At 42.9% G+C, this 15366-nt stretch overlaps 1 protein-coding gene across 6 annotated transcripts; it reads left to right on the forward strand.

Moving 5' to 3' along the window:
* Positions 1–405: 405 nt before the first annotated feature.
* Positions 406–14814, forward strand: LOC143341457 (solute carrier family 41 member 1-like). Of its 6 annotated transcripts, XM_076764477.1 has the most exons (11): positions 406–963; positions 1046–1172; positions 2521–2598; positions 4527–4629; positions 4798–5002; positions 5243–5383; positions 7027–7447; positions 7731–7910; positions 9073–9512; positions 9600–9820; positions 9891–14814. In XM_076764477.1, exons 6-11 carry the CDS (start codon positions 5295–5297, stop codon positions 10229–10231), a joined length of 1692 nt encoding a protein of 563 aa, XP_076620592.1. In that variant the 5' UTR covers positions 406–963; positions 1046–1172; positions 2521–2598; positions 4527–4629; positions 4798–5002; positions 5243–5294; the 3' UTR covers positions 10232–14814. The 6 variants fall into 6 exon arrangements, with proteins under 6 accessions (XP_076620592.1, XP_076620593.1, XP_076620587.1 ...); XM_076764478.1 differs by lacking the exon at positions 2521–2598; XM_076764472.1 differs by lacking the exon at positions 4798–5002 and having other exon boundaries at positions 407–963.
* The last annotated feature ends 552 nt before the right edge of the window (positions 14815–15366 follow it).

Raw genomic sequence — 15366 nt, forward strand, 5'->3', positions numbered from 1 at the left:
CTAGACTACCGTGTGGTAAATTTCAGGAGTTTACAGCATATAAGTTAAAGGTGGACGCGAAGATCGAGGCGGCCACCGCACCGGCGTAGGTAGGTCAGACAGACCGCTAGCTAAGCTACATGGACCGAGTTAAACTCGGTTTGGCTCGATCTCTGGCGGTGGTGGTGGTAGTATCTTTCTTTCGTGCGATATCGTACGGTCGAGTTACGAGTAGGGCGGTAAAGGTTCGTAAGCGTAATCGCGTAAGCGAGGCACAGGCACCAGGCGTCTGTGTGCGTTTCCACGTACGTACGTCCGCGATGCGTGCACGTGTACGTACACGTCGTCGACTCAACGATTCGTACACGTACAACGTACGAACGAAACGACCAAGTTGTGGTCGAGAGGCACATCACGGACCGTCTCCGTCAATGAAATAGTTAGATCTGTCAGTGCCAACTATCGCCTCGGTCTCGACGGAGCCTTTTAGATTTCATCTATCGCGTTGTCCCATCGAGACCGTTTTCTAAAAGTGTTTTCCTCGAGCTGGGCCGCCCGGGTGCCGCGTTTCCGTACCATTGTCAAGCGACACGAAAGGGAGAGAAAACACAGTGTTCGTTTGCGAAACGTCTTTTGACGCGTACCTTGCCCGACGGAAATACAACGATCAAAGACATAACAATCGCCTAACCGCCCTCCCGTTCTCGGTTTAATCCACGTCGGTTACGAAACGAAACAATTAACGGCCAGTGATGTCGTTCGTCGTCGTCGATCGTCGCGTGAATTTCGAAACGAAATAAAAAAAAAAAAGATATATAGAAACAGACGGAAAACGATTACGTCCTAGGCGCGAGGATCGTAAAAACGCGAATCGTCCCGATAAACAGCCGGACTCGCCACCCGGTAATCGTTAACTCGTAAAATTCAATTCTCCCGGTTACGTTTATCTGCTGTTTACCATTTTGTCTCGCGACGCAGCCCTGCGTAAGTATAATCACGATCTCTTTGCGCCGTTTTGCGTCGTTCGGGTTTCCTTCAAACGTGTGTATTCCCGCGATTGCCGCAGGATATGGAGCACGGGACACGAGGATAGCATGGGGGCAAGGCCACGGAAATTCGTCGTTTTCCATGGTAAACGAAAGGGATGCGTTCGAGAATGTGCTTCGCGGGTCACGGGAACCAAGTATCAAAACGTATGTTAAGTTATTGCTCCTCATGGTCGAACTTAAACACGTGGAGTAATTTATCAATTTGTGAATATGTTACGGAAGTGCTTCGTACTCGCGCGCCGCAAACGTTAAACGGCAATGTTTGCAAATGCCAACGCGTGGATATCGCTGGACGGTGGTTTGATTCTCGATCTTGAGATTATTTATGGTTTCTTTAAAATTTCCTACGCTGGACGATCTACCGTCGACGTCCCGGCACGGGGACGACGACGCTCGCCTCTGCCAGCGATTTCGATCGCTCGACAGGCACGCGCGTATTTCTTTTTTTTCTGGAATTTAATTTTTGGACCCGTGCAGCCTCTTCGAACGATCGCAATGGCGGTAGATTCGTAACCCAAAGCTCGAATCTACGAATCGCGATCGTTCGAAGAAGTTATCTTTGCAAATAACGAGCGTTGGCAGAAAAACTTGGATCCCTGTCTGCTTATTTTTTTAATAAAACGTTACGTCCTCCCATTGTTGGTAGATTTTTCTAGATTTAGCTTCCAAACAGGTAAATCACGAGAAGCGCGGAATTGCCATTGAACGACCTGCTCTCGCCATTTCTTGACACTTCGATCGTTCTACCTTCTGACTGTTTCTCGAAATTGTATTTGAACCTATTCGAACAACTGGTTTAATTACAAAGATGTATAGATCGTTGACAACACGTAACGCTCTTTTAATAACGCGGTATGGACTGGAATAATTCGTAACCCAGTAAGAAAAATTAAAGTCATTTGTGTTACGTAGCATTCTGTTTGCTTAGTTTGAGAATTCCCCGAGAAACGTTAGATCAGTCGAAAGAGGAAAATACCATTTCACGCTTCCCGGTGCAAATGCGTAGTTAATCTAGAGTGTATTTTGCATTGTCGTACTATTTGTTCCTGGTTTATTTCCGCGCATCTTGGGACTTTCTTTGCTATGAGAAACTGTTCCTCCCCCTTCGACTTCGATATCGAAAGCTCTATTAAATCGTGTAGATCTGTTTTATTAATAACAGAACATTTAACGCGCTGACTGCCACCGGCGATTAGAGCTCGCTTAGAACGAACCTAATAATTACAAACTTTTAAAAATACTATAAAATGGGAAGTACTAAGATAAGTCGAGGACATTTTTAGACACGAGAGACAGGCGTGCCAGTCAACGCGTTATCGTTTGCTCATCGTCAAATGTTTCGTACCGTAATTGAAATTCTAATATTTTCTAACGTGTAACTGGTAAACAGTCGTTTATCTTTTATTCGTTATCCAAAACTTTTATCGTAGATAAGAATTTGATCCATCTCTGTTACGGATCGAATCAACGCATACAACTATACTTTTTACAGAAATTCCGAGTACGAATATCGTTGGTTCTTTATTGACGCGTATGAGATCGACGCAAACAGGATCCACAGGTCGTCACGGTAAGGTTCCGTTTTTATTTCGAGAATTTAACCCGTGTAAGGGAAACCGTGACATCGAGGCTCTTTCGATCGACTATCGTTGCACGAGGAAACTATCGCGTGTACTTGGACGCACGAGAAACGTGCTTTCCGCAGCTATAGCGTCGCGACGCGCGGGAGTTAACGCTCCAATGTCAAAGTGAAACACTCGATTCGTGGACGAACCATAAAACAGCTTATGCAATTGATCTTTGAGGAAGTAGATAAAAGTGTAAACATTACGAAAACGATTCTTGCGAAATCGCTCGAGCCGCGAAACGGTAGCGCGAAGTATTTATCGACGAATATCTAACAATCGACGCGATTTTTGGCACCGTTTACGATACGTGCGCGCGCGCGCGCCCCGTCATTCTACAAATATTGTTCCTGCCACAACAAAGATTCGATGTTTTTTGTCGAATACAAGACTCGGATTTCGCAATGTTAGCCTTTCTTGTGTTTAAACTGGCTCGTTACCGAAGCGAACGTTCTTAGAAGCTGTTGCAGAAGCGCAACAATACGTATATCCGAGCGCAACGCGTCTAATCGTTTTCTAAGGCAAGATATTCAAGATAATAGCAACGAATACTATTTCCATAATTCTGCTATAATTAATATGCAACGTGAGCTCATAACGCGAGCAGTGAGATTCGAAGTCGGGTTTAGTCGCGAACAACGAACGAAGATTTTAGATTCCCTTTCTAAAAACACGTCAATGGATTCTAATTTAACCCTTAAATGGATTATTATAAAATTTATGTAATCCTCCATTAGTCATTATTTTTTAAATGCTTTAAAGGAAAATTATTTTCCATTTACCAATCTGATAAAAATCTTTAATCTAGAGTCCCACTTGAGGGTTGAGAATCGATTCAAATTTCTAGCCGTTCTATTAACTCGTGAATCGTTATATTTTTACGAGATTCTACGGATTCTAATCGCGATAATAGTAACATTTAAATCTGGAATTCCGTAAAACTGGCTTTGATTCTGCGAAACGAAGCGTTTTAATCTGACCCTGGGAGGTTCGATCTAGAATCGAAAGCAGCGATGACGCGCTAGGGTCGATTGATAACCGAGGTCTCCGCCATTGTACGTGTAACCGGGGTATAAACAAATTTCAACCCGGCACTCGATAGCCTCGAGTGTTTAGTCTGAATCGTGCAAACTTTCAGTTTCCTGTGTGACATCGTTGCATAACAGTGTCATTTATCGCGAGTTCGACTCCCGAGTTGCGTGCCGAGCGACGATGATGGAATTTTTAACGGGGAAGTTGCACCTTTGCACCCCCGTCTGCTACCCCGATCGGGTTCCAAAGTCGATAAGATATAAGAAAACATCGGTTCGGTGATTGATTTCGTAATCAATCGAACCGAATGATATTTTGCGAGATCACGTTGGTGAATACGACGCCGGCGAACGATATCGCGGTTAGACCTTCGTTTGATTCCCGCGCGATTGATTAGCCAATTAAACAATGGAGAATCCGCTGGATGAGATTAGATGTAAGAGGCAGATTAACGAAACGGCGCCTCGAGAGAAAAACCGTCACGGAGCCTGGCCAGTTGATGGACAGACTCCGCGGTCAGACAAAGAAACAGTCAGGTAGGCAGAGCGTACAGACACGATCGAGGAGAAATGGCAAGCAGGTCGGGGTTAGACAGACGAGCCGGGAACCAAGAAGGCAAGGCAGAAGCTTTACAATTAGTCGGAGCGACGATCGATAGATTCGCGCTTGCTCCGTTCGTCGCGTGTTACCCGGTAAACGTCCGGAGCGAGTTTTCAGGAGACAAGCGTGATGCACGATCGAGATCAGTCGCGATGTAACCGTAGCGTGAAACGGCCTCGCACAGGCCCGCCAGCCTTACACAGCCAAATGCGTGACGACGGTTGATTTTCTTTTTTGCCAGAATCGACACAGTTTTGAGAACGACGCCGATAACGGGGATCCCCGAGTCTATGAATTCGGCCAGCAATCAACCCACTGTCGAGGATCCGGTTACGAAACACCAGGTACATATTACGAACGGTATCCTCGAAACGGCCACGCTCGATACGAAACCGTTTCAACGACTACCCAGTGTCCGTTTCCTTCTTACGCGAACCGACGATCGGCAAGCATTGCACGTTTCTACCCTCGTTCTCGACGCGTGCACCAAACGATATTTTCCACTTTTCGAGGTTTCGGTTGCTACCTTCGAAAGATCGCCGAACGTTCGCGATCAAGCGATGCTGCTTTCGAACGATCGTTTAAAAACGACGGGAGAGATCTGGTTTTCCTGCGAGACGGTGAACGATACTGATAACCGACAGACGACGGAGGAAAAATAGACGGCGAACGAACAAATAAGGGAAGACGTAGGCGACGCGACGCGTCTCGTCGAAGGTAAAAGGATTTATCGGGCAACGATCTAATACGAAAAACGATCGTATTTTATCTGTCACGGTATCGCGCACGTACGATACCGAAAGTTGCAGTTAATTTTTTCGCGCGGCTCGCAGCGGTTTCTCGAGCGATCCAAACTAGAGATAGCGTCCCTAGCTGGTTACGTAATTTCCACGATTCTTGTCCTGAAATACAACGACCAACGTACGAATATTTAGACATGCGTTATCATTCTCAAAGGAGAATGGCTATATATCCGTCGCAGCGAGTCACACGGGGTCCTCAGTAGAAGATGATAGAAGACCAGGTGCATCAACATCCGGTACGACTACCACCCGACAAGCACGCCCATGTCGATGTCCCAGGAGTCAAATTTGAAAAGTACGTGGAACCGTTGCTTTTATTTATTTCGTTCGCGGCGAGCGTCGATTTTCGAGCCACGCGAGGGTAATTATTGTTTATACAGATGGACGTTGCACGCCGCGATTAAACGTCGTTTCTTCGTCGGAAAATTGCGTGCATAATTTCCCGGAGACGTTGCGTCAACAATTGAAGCAACGGAAATAATACAATTTGTTTTAGTCCACCGCGGAACGAAACGACAGGAATATTTTTATTTATCTTTGACGTTTCCTTGACACGACGTCAAGGCTCGATATTATGCATTAAAGTTTAATCGCGATGTACAGCATTGTTCCGCTCAATTATTATCCTCGCGCGGAGTACGTTCATTTGGTATTCGTAGCAACTTTTTTTGCTTTCATCCGGCTACAACGCGCGTGCAACTCGAACGTAAACAAGCACGTTTTTTTAAAAGAATCTGACAGCCGTAATCGTTGCCTACGCGGTACATTTTTTTTTAATTCAAAACGTAGAATTAGTACGATCGTAACGTAACTTTGTTTCCCGAGTTCGTAAGTTGGAAATATTTTTAAAACATTGTTGTATCCTGTCATCGTAACGGCGATCAACCCCTCAAGTGCAAATTGAATTAAACAATTAACCAGTCTAGTCTTTAACCCTCTATAATAGCGGTTCTTAGCCTTTTATTTACCGTGGACCATTGTATAATAAAAGGTCCTTGTATCTCGCTCGTTTAAAAATTGATTAACCCTGTGACCCATATATTGCCTGCTCATAGAATCTAGTTCTCTGGTACTCGATTATTTGTACATACGAACGCCAGAACCTCACTTAATATATGCACAGATTGATCCATTATTAAATTAATCCTATGAATAGGCCAAGAATACGCCAGTGGCTGTACTTCCCAAACGTTTAGAGATTCTCTTAGACCTTCCATTTTGAAGAACACGTACGTACAAATCCAAAGCTTGGTATCGATAGAAAGTCTCTTAGGTTTCATTCATAACAATAAGTGTCTATATTATGTGATCTCCAAACGTACACAATCTTTTATTAGCATCGAATTATTGAGGCAGCGTATCAGTTTATCGATACACTTGCGACAGTACGTTATTCAAAACTTCATTAATTCAATCGCAATAACAGATTGTACGCAACTATAATTTGTCGATTAAGGTGTTTATGCACGTTTAAAAATGAATTAAACTCGATTCAAGAAGGATTAATGGCTCAAGAAACCGAAGTTCGATAATGTTTCCATTGATCTTAGATTTCTCAGATTATTCTAAGTCATTACTACAAACTTAAAAACTCATGGTACAAAAAACCATTCTGAAGGTAATCTGAAACAGAAAATTCAACGTTTCTTAACATCCTCGAATTTAACAAAAAGACTCGAGTGTTTTTTAAACTTATCAGCCCATAGCAACGTCAACAATATTAACAAAAATACTTTTCACTGGAGAATAATCAATCTCAAGTTGTCCACCACAATGACACGATACAACAAAATGTGTCATGCGTTGACCGTATTCCTATCGCTGCAACAATCAAATTCAACATGAATTACTAATGCTCAAGGAATCTGAAGACGAACGAATCAAAAATGTTCGTTCGTTGATCCTGAATAGAATTTGACAGAATTGTTTGTTCCCTAGTGATCAATCCAGGGAACCTCTGCTCTCCGAAAAGCAAAGTTCCACCAGGATAACACCTGCGGAGACCCGTTCACCGGCCGGGAAGACGGTTACGAGCACATCCTCGGCCACGGACATAACCATGGTCACGGATCCGAACATGTGCATGGACAGCAACGTTAACATTGTTATCGTGACCACCGTCGCGGTGGACGCCGCCAACAAGTCCCTGGACGAGGATTACATGGAGGTGCCCATCTTCGAGGAGGGAACCACCGACAGCGGTCGTCTCCCCGACGTTGTCGCCGAGAGCAAACTTTACGGCGTCACCGAGGAGGAACCGATCGAGTCCTACCTGGCGATCACCATTCAAGTTTTCATACCGTTTCTCATCGCTGGCCTTGGCATGGTGGGGGCTGGATTAGTTCTGGATTTGGTGCAAGTACGATCGAACCCTTATTCGCCCTCTTCTCGACCGTTAGACTAACGTAGGAAATGTCTTTGCGAGTGGCTGAGGCGAGAAAGAAGAGTGTTTGAGTTTGTCATGTGAACGATAATGGCCACTTAAAGGTCCGGACAAACACGACTGCATTCGAGTGGCTGAAGACTGAGTTTAAACAGAGAGATAGAATGTAGTGAGAATCCTCCGTGCAAGAGCAACGCTAATAGAACTTTTCCGTGACCTTTGTCACGTGGAATTTCATCGAGTTTCGTTTTGTCGACAGCACTGGGTCGTTTTCGAAAAAGTGAGCGAGCTGATCATTTTGGTGCCGGCACTGTTGGGTCTGAAAGGCAATTTGGAGATGACTTTGGCATCGCGACTCTCTACCCAAGCGAACCTAGGAAACATGGACACGCCGAAACAACAATGGTACATGATCGTTGGAAACCTAGTATTGATTCAGGTGAGTCGGTTACGTATAGTTAATTTTAGTCCTGATCGAACGCACGGAGAACGAAAGACTTCCCTTGAAACGTTTAAAAAATTTTTTAAATTGATACTGACGAGCTTCGTGGTTCAAAAAGACGAGAAATAATTTTTTTTAAAAACTGTCTATGCTTTGACAGTAATTTATATATTGTTGTTGTTATCTAAAGCGTTATTACACACGTATGGCACGCAGTTAAGACGGGTTATATCCAGAATTTGGTAAGAGATAAGAAGAAACCGATGCACCCGAAAAAAAACATTTCCTTTCACTGTGTTTGCCCATCACACCGTCTCAACACGAATTTCGTTTTGCAATATCCACCGGATGATCCATCTACAATATCTCGATTACAACAGTCAAAAGCTGACCAGCTTAGTTCACGAAAACAGTGAAGTCTTTTAATACCTAACTGTCGAATAATGTTTTTCTACAAAGAACTGAGCGCGAACGAGCAATAAACAGTACCCGGATCAGCCAGTGGATATTTAAAAACAAGGAACAGGTTCTCATATTTGTCGAACGGTGTTATCAATCTACTTAAGCCCCCCTATCTTTTTCCGCTATGCTATTTCCGTCTTCGAGGTCCTATCTTTTCCGCATTTTCGTTCGTTCAGCCGATCGTTTCCTTCGTTAAAAAGGAAAACGCCAACGTTTCTCACGATCGTTGCAATTATTCAAAGTCAGGGACGATTATCAGCAACAAGGTGCGCGACTCGCGAACACCTTATCATTGGCGCCACGATTTTGTTTGATCACGCTTTCAGCGCGTCAATGATTAACGACCTTCGTGAACAAACGTTACGTTCGTCGTAGGATGCAACACGCGGGAATACAGTATTCTCTCGCTTATTGAATCTTTTCCGCGCCAAACGCGCGACCGTGAATTTAAAAACCGGCTGACCGAACCTCGAAATATCTTTAGGTTGATAAGATCGTTTTAAAGACAATTTGAAAACGATCTTATTTCTAAATGGTAAGAGAGAAAAAAATCTCTGATCGTCGTCTGGGCGGACCGGACTTTCCGTCATTAAACGAAGGACTATTCTACGACGATGCATAAAAAGAATCCTTCCTTCTTCTATTTTCTTTTCACGCTTGTACGTTTATGTAAAGAAGGTCAGTGTCGTGTTGACAGTGCCAGGCGATAGTGGTTGGATTTCTGGGCTCCCTGGTGGCGATCGTAATGGGGGCGTTTCGAAACGGTACCATATCGTTGGATCACTCTTACCTGTTGTGCGCAAGCAGCCTGGTCACAGCGTCCCTGGCGTCGTTCGTCCTCGGGCTGATAACCGCGGGAGTGATCGTTTTCTCACGGCATTGCCACATAAATCCAGACAACGTCGCGACGCCGATAGCCGCCAGCCTCGGCGACATCACCTCCTTGGCTTTGCTCTCTTGGATCTCCACGATTCTCTACGAGTCGATAAACAAGCAAGATTGGGTCGCCCCGCTCGTGATCGCCTGTTACATCCTGGTTACGCCGCTCTGGGTATGGATCGCCAAGAGGAACAAGTACACCAACGGCGTCCTCTACTTCGGATGGACCCCCGTCATGATCGCTATGTTGATAAGCAGGTAAACAATGAGTCGAATTTAATCAAGACGATATTTATAATAGAAAAAAACAGATAATAGACTGACGTTTATCACTGTGCACGATAGTTGCGGCGGTCTGATATTGGAATTCATGGTATCACGGTTCGAGAACTTGACCGTTTTCCAACCGGTGATCAACGGCGTCGGTGGCAACCTAGTAGCTGTCCAAGCGAGTAGAATATCGACGGCTCTTCACAAACAAGCAGAACTGGGAACGCTTCTGATACCACCGGGTCACACGCACCCCGTGATCTTCATCACTCCTATCGCTAATTTTTTCGGCAAAGGTAACGTCCACGTCGCTCGAAAACATCCTGAAAGAAATTGTCAATAGTTCTTATTCTTTTACCCACGCAGGTATACACGCGAGGACCACCAGAGTTCTAATGGCGATGGTCATACCGGGGCACATAATTTTCATTTACCTGATCAATTACATGAAGGATGGCGAGACCTCGCTGACGCCTCTGTTCGTCTTCGTTTATTTATGCGCCGCCATGTTGCAAGTCGCCGCTCTTCTCTACATCGCCTACATAATGATACATTGGATGTGGAAGCGAAAAATCGATCCCGACAATTCAGCGATACCGTATCTGACGTCGATGGGCGATCTACTCGGTATCAGTTTGCTCGCGATCGCCTTTCAGTTTCTTTATTTGGTCGGGGATCAAGACTCCGACCGACCGATCGCCCCGTGAAGAACCACCGTACGGTCCCTATCGGTCTCGATCGGTTTCCAACGATATCGTCGTGGGCGACCAATGTATAATTGTCGGTAGTTTCCGTTACACCGTCGCCGTTGTTACTGTTACGCGTTATCAGTTTCCTCCGCTCTCGTGAAAAATAAAAACTCAAGGTACTCGCGACCGTTGACACCGATACGGCGATAAACGTCGATACGTCGTTGAATGAAGGCTGATCAAGGCCTAAAGAGGCTGTGCCTCTACGAAAGTATACCATTGTACCGCGTATCGTGAGGAAACGGGAAGCAAGAATAATTAGCCACGGGTCTTCTCCTCTCGACGTTTATCGAAATCGGGCCGAAATCTTTTTTTCCGTTCGGCTAGACCAACTTTTCTACCAAAATGGCCGTCGATATCGCTGCGCACGCTTCCTCGGATCATCTTGCTTCTCGCCTCGGATCCGTTCGACCTGATCGAAACGAGAGAAACGAGCGAAACGCAATTAGAACGAATTCAAGTAAACATTTTCTTAGAGCAATCTACGTCGCGTAGTCCTATGCGAGGCCAAAGCCTACGGGGTCTAGCCCAGGCATGTCCACGGTTGGTCGCCCGTTTTCCTACTGAGAGACGATACGTTGATTCTCGTTGAAAACGTTCCGCGTTGGACAAAGGGGATATTAAAGTGCCTAAGCTCCGGAGCTTAGCCCGGACATGCCTGCTCTAGTCGTAAGCGTTTCAAAGCGGCGGACGATCCGTGTCCTCGTGAAATGGCCGGCCAGAGACCACGAGGAAACGGAGCAAAACGAAGAAATAGAAATAACACCCGAGTACCGCCTCGCTTTTTTTTTTTTTTTTGTTTCGTTTGGGCGTCGATACGTCGTGTATCCGCGTTAAATACCCAACAAAGTATGCGTGATTCTCGTTCGTAACGTCACGATGCGTATGTGTCTTTGAACAGTTGCCTTCGTATACGACGGGGATTGGATAGACGTTGTCCTAGGTACCGTCTAATGCCCGTGAGAACTATTTTTTGACGCTTTGAAAAACTCGCGAATTTATGCGACTCTCCTTGCGGTATCTACCTACCTATCCACCTGCACTCTATCGACCGTTCGAATTCATCCAACAACGTGCAAGGCTGATACGTAAGTAGTCGCCGTGGCTTTTGTACCCCGCGTTGCTCTGCAAGTCTTCCAACGAACCTAGGAGTTGTATGTTCAATATGTTCAATGTGGAGTTCCAACTCCTTCGTGCATACGGTACGAAAATTCAACGTTCAGTTACATGGTTACCACTCGTTCGAAACGGAGATGGGCGAGATTGTATTCGAACAATAAATAACAACGTAATACAGAGTGTTAGGAAAAGGGTTCAGGAATTGCAGGACAGACGGTGCTTTGTCTTCCATTTAGTACCATTTGTCTTACAAGTCCTCAACCCCATTTTAAATACTCTGTATGCAGGATGTTGGGAAATCCTTGCCATCCTTGGGAAAAATTTTAATGAGAGATTCTAGGAGACAAAATAAGACGAAAATCAAGAATACTAATTTGTTGATGGAGGCTTTGTTAAAAAGTTATTAATGTTTAAAGTTCGGCCCGTATTGAATTTTTTTCTCGAAAATGCGTAGGATTTCGGGGATATGACTCTTCACCAAAAATGATTGTAATTGACCCCTGCAATCAAAAATAATTTTTTTAGAACGATTTAAAATTTTTTAATTTTGTTGAAAAATTTCACACCTTCTCGAATTTTTTTCTAGAAAATGAGTAGGATTTCGGGGATATGACTCTTCACCAAAAATGTTTGTAATTGACCCCTACAGCCAAAAATATTTTTTTTAGAACGATTTGAAATTTTTTTTTTCGTCGAAAAATTTAGGCACCTGTCGATTTTTCTTAAACATTCGTTTTTGATTTTCAGTAATTTTATTTGACGCCCTACAGAAAAGTTGTTTAATACTTTTTTGTAGGTACCTATGAGCTCTACTTCAGAAAAAAGTTTCATTGAAATATATTCACAATTGTAGGAGTTATGGCTATTTGGAAATTGGACCATTTTTATGGGGTTTTTCTCATTTTGCGGGGTCAAGGACCAACTTTTTGAATATTTTTACGATTTGTACATATTCTACAGTAAAATGTGCGTAGTTTGGCTTTTGAACATTAAAATCGTCCAATCCGTTCAGGAGTTATGACGTTTTAAAGATTCGCATGAAAATTCGGGCAGACATTTCTGGCTAGAAATTATATTTTCGGTAAAGAATTTTTTTCTCGAAAATGTGTAGGATTTCGGGGGTATGTGTAATGACCAAAAATGATTGTAATTGACCCTCGCATTCGAAAATAATTTTTTTAGAACGATTTGAAAAATTTTTTTTCGCCAAAAAATTTCAGCACCTACCCGATTTTTTTTCTCGAAAGTGGATAAGATTTCGAAGGTATGTGTATTCACAAAAAATGATTGTAATTCACCCCCGCAACCGAAAATAATTTTTCCAGAACGATTCGAAATTTTTGAATTTAATTGTTAATAACTTTTTAACGAAGCCTCCATCAACAGATTGGTATTCTTGTTTTTCGTCTTACTTTGGCTCCTAGAATCTCCCATTAAAATTTTCCCTAGGGGTGGCCAAACATCCTGTATAATTCTGCATCAGGGATTTTTATTTTTATTCAACGACTTACGGATAAATGGTTGTTACTCCGTCTCTGGTTCAAAGTACAGGTAGAGTGGATGTAAACAGATCTGCTCTGACCAAGGGACGCTGTCGATATCCACCGTAGAGTCAAACCTGAAAAGGAATAGAATATTATTCGAACGAAAGATGACGAATGAAAAATATTTATTCGCTACGTTTATTCGTACCATTCGAATTCGAATTTTTATTCAATCCGTAACAGGTAAAATGTTGTTTGTATTTTACTTGTTATTCGAGATTTTTATCTAGATAAGAATGTCGCCCATCTCTGGTCAGAACACGGAAAAACGCGTCGAACGGTTGAAATACTTATGGCAGAGCTTCCACTAGAAAATTGTTGTGAAATCTTCGACAGAAACGGTTTATACTCTTTACATACAGGAATGTGTAAATTCAATTATACCCGTTTCTATTCGAAGAATAATCCTATGCCAGCACGACTCTGTTGCAGAGATGAGCAAATTTTATTTCGAACAACGAATAAATTTTTATCCACAATTTAACGACCCATAATGAAATTTTATGTCGTTTGCACAGTTGGACGATGATTGAAAAAAATATTTCGATAAAAATTTATTCGTGTACCAGTCACATAATTTTGTTTACTTGCACTCTATTTGAACAAATAGGTACGTAGCATGATCGAGTATTTGTTTTCAATGCGCCGAAGAATATCGAAACGACCGACAAAATTGTCGTGATCACGATCGTTCCTTACGTTACATTCCAACGATATTAATATCGCTCAAAATAATTCGTTTGAAATTGCCTTAACCAAAGCGGAGAGTATCTTCGAATAATTCTTACCAAAGACAGCGGCTGTACTGTTTCCTAGTACAAAGTGATTCTCGAATCAGAATTAAGGGGATCCTTCTGTAAATCGATATACAGGTTACGTCACGCTGTTGGGTCTGGTTGTATTTCGAATTTCGAAAAAGACAAGAAAAAATTGTACAATGGAAAGTTAAACGGTTGTTCACTTATGAAAAAAGTGAAGTAGAAGAATTAGACATTATCGTAACCGTTCAACTGCCCCCTCTACAGTTTCTTCCATCTTCCACCAAATTCGAGGTACAACTCGACTCAGTTGCGTTAGACAGTATGTAGACTCAAAACTTGTATCGACAATGTATTTCTTTACCATTCAACAAGGTGATATATTATTTATTCAATGTCTACTATTTCTGGTGTATGTAGATCGCGTTCCACGTCTATTAATTTTGTCCCTTGATGGGCCAAAAAGACTACTTAACCCTCTATAACTTTCTAGAAACACTCCTCGATTATAACATCGATGTTTTAAGCCCGCCATAAACTGGTGTTTATACGACATCTGACGTCAACAATTGCAACTTCAAATAATTTCGATTATAGGGGGTTAAGAAAACTGGTCACTACTTTTATCGACATTGTCCATAACTATTGGAATCGGAAGGATCGTCGACTAGAAAAAGACGCCTAGAATAGTTATTTCCGTATAAAAGCAACTAGTCAAATCGGCCACGAGTTGAACAAAGCACTTCCTTTTTACGTTACTTCCTTAACCTCTTGCCGTACGATTTTGTAATTTGTTTTACGAATACCTTGCAAATGTGGAAATACGTTTAGACTTCATGACTACTTACGACGGTAAGGGGTTAAACACGAATGCGTTGAATCGTATTCGATATCTTGCAACGGGAGTCGCAATCACGCAGTTAACCCTCACCGTAGAAGTTTCCCTTGGAGTTATTGCAGTTACGAGCGTAACACCACGATACGAACTTGCCCTCTTTTTCTCTTTGCACGCACGCGGGCAGTTTTGCAACGAATGTAAAAAATCAGTAAAAAAAGAGTACTATACCAAAGAATTAGACTATAAATACATGTTGACAATAATGTTTGATGCAAAAACTTAGATGAATTATTTTCTACGCCAGACAAAGTTATTGCAAGATCTCTGCTCAATGGAAAATTGGAGGGAAATATTTCGCTGCAACCGTTTGCACGTGTTACTAACGCTAGATCTACCGAGGGGGTCAAAGTAACTTGTTTCGTCGTTTGTTATAACGATCACCCATTTTTAGAACGTCTTGTTTCTCTATAATTTGTCGTGACTTTTATCGAAGCTAAACTTGACTTCGAACTGCACGTATAAAAGTTACGTTCGCTATTGTATACCTACATTTTAGTTTGAGGTAAATACTTACCGAGGAACACGCAATTTTCTGTCGTAATACGTGTTCTTTTCGAAAACAAGTCATTTTGATTCCTCCGGTAGAAGTAGATAGATGTTAATCGTCGGTAGTCGTAGTATTAATAACCCTAAGCCTCTTCGCCAAACGATACGGAGTTGTCGACGTTAAAGAACCGCGTAAATGAGCATTTATGCGACACCTAACGTCGGTAGTTGAAACTATCAAGTGTTAGAATACAGGCGTCATTGTCGCGTGTACCGGAACGTTTGAAA

The sequence above is a fragment of the Colletes latitarsis genome, chromosome 4, assembly GCF_051014445.1.
Source record: "Colletes latitarsis isolate SP2378_abdomen chromosome 4, iyColLati1, whole genome shotgun sequence".
Classification (NCBI taxonomy): domain Eukaryota; kingdom Metazoa; phylum Arthropoda; class Insecta; order Hymenoptera; family Colletidae; genus Colletes; species Colletes latitarsis.

Excerpts from the sequence above, each read along its gene's own strand:
- LOC143341457 (XM_076764477.1), top strand. The coding sequence starts at position 5,295 with ATGATAGAAGACCAGGTGCATCAACATCCGGTACGACTACCACCCGAC. Across the intron at positions 5,384-7,026 it reads CCAGGAGTCAAATTTGAAAA|TGATCAATCCAGGGAACCTC; the intron begins GTACGTGGAACC and ends TTTGTTCCCTAG. Across the intron at positions 7,911-9,072 it reads GAAACCTAGTATTGATTCAG|TGCCAGGCGATAGTGGTTGG; the intron begins GTGAGTCGGTTA and ends TCGTGTTGACAG.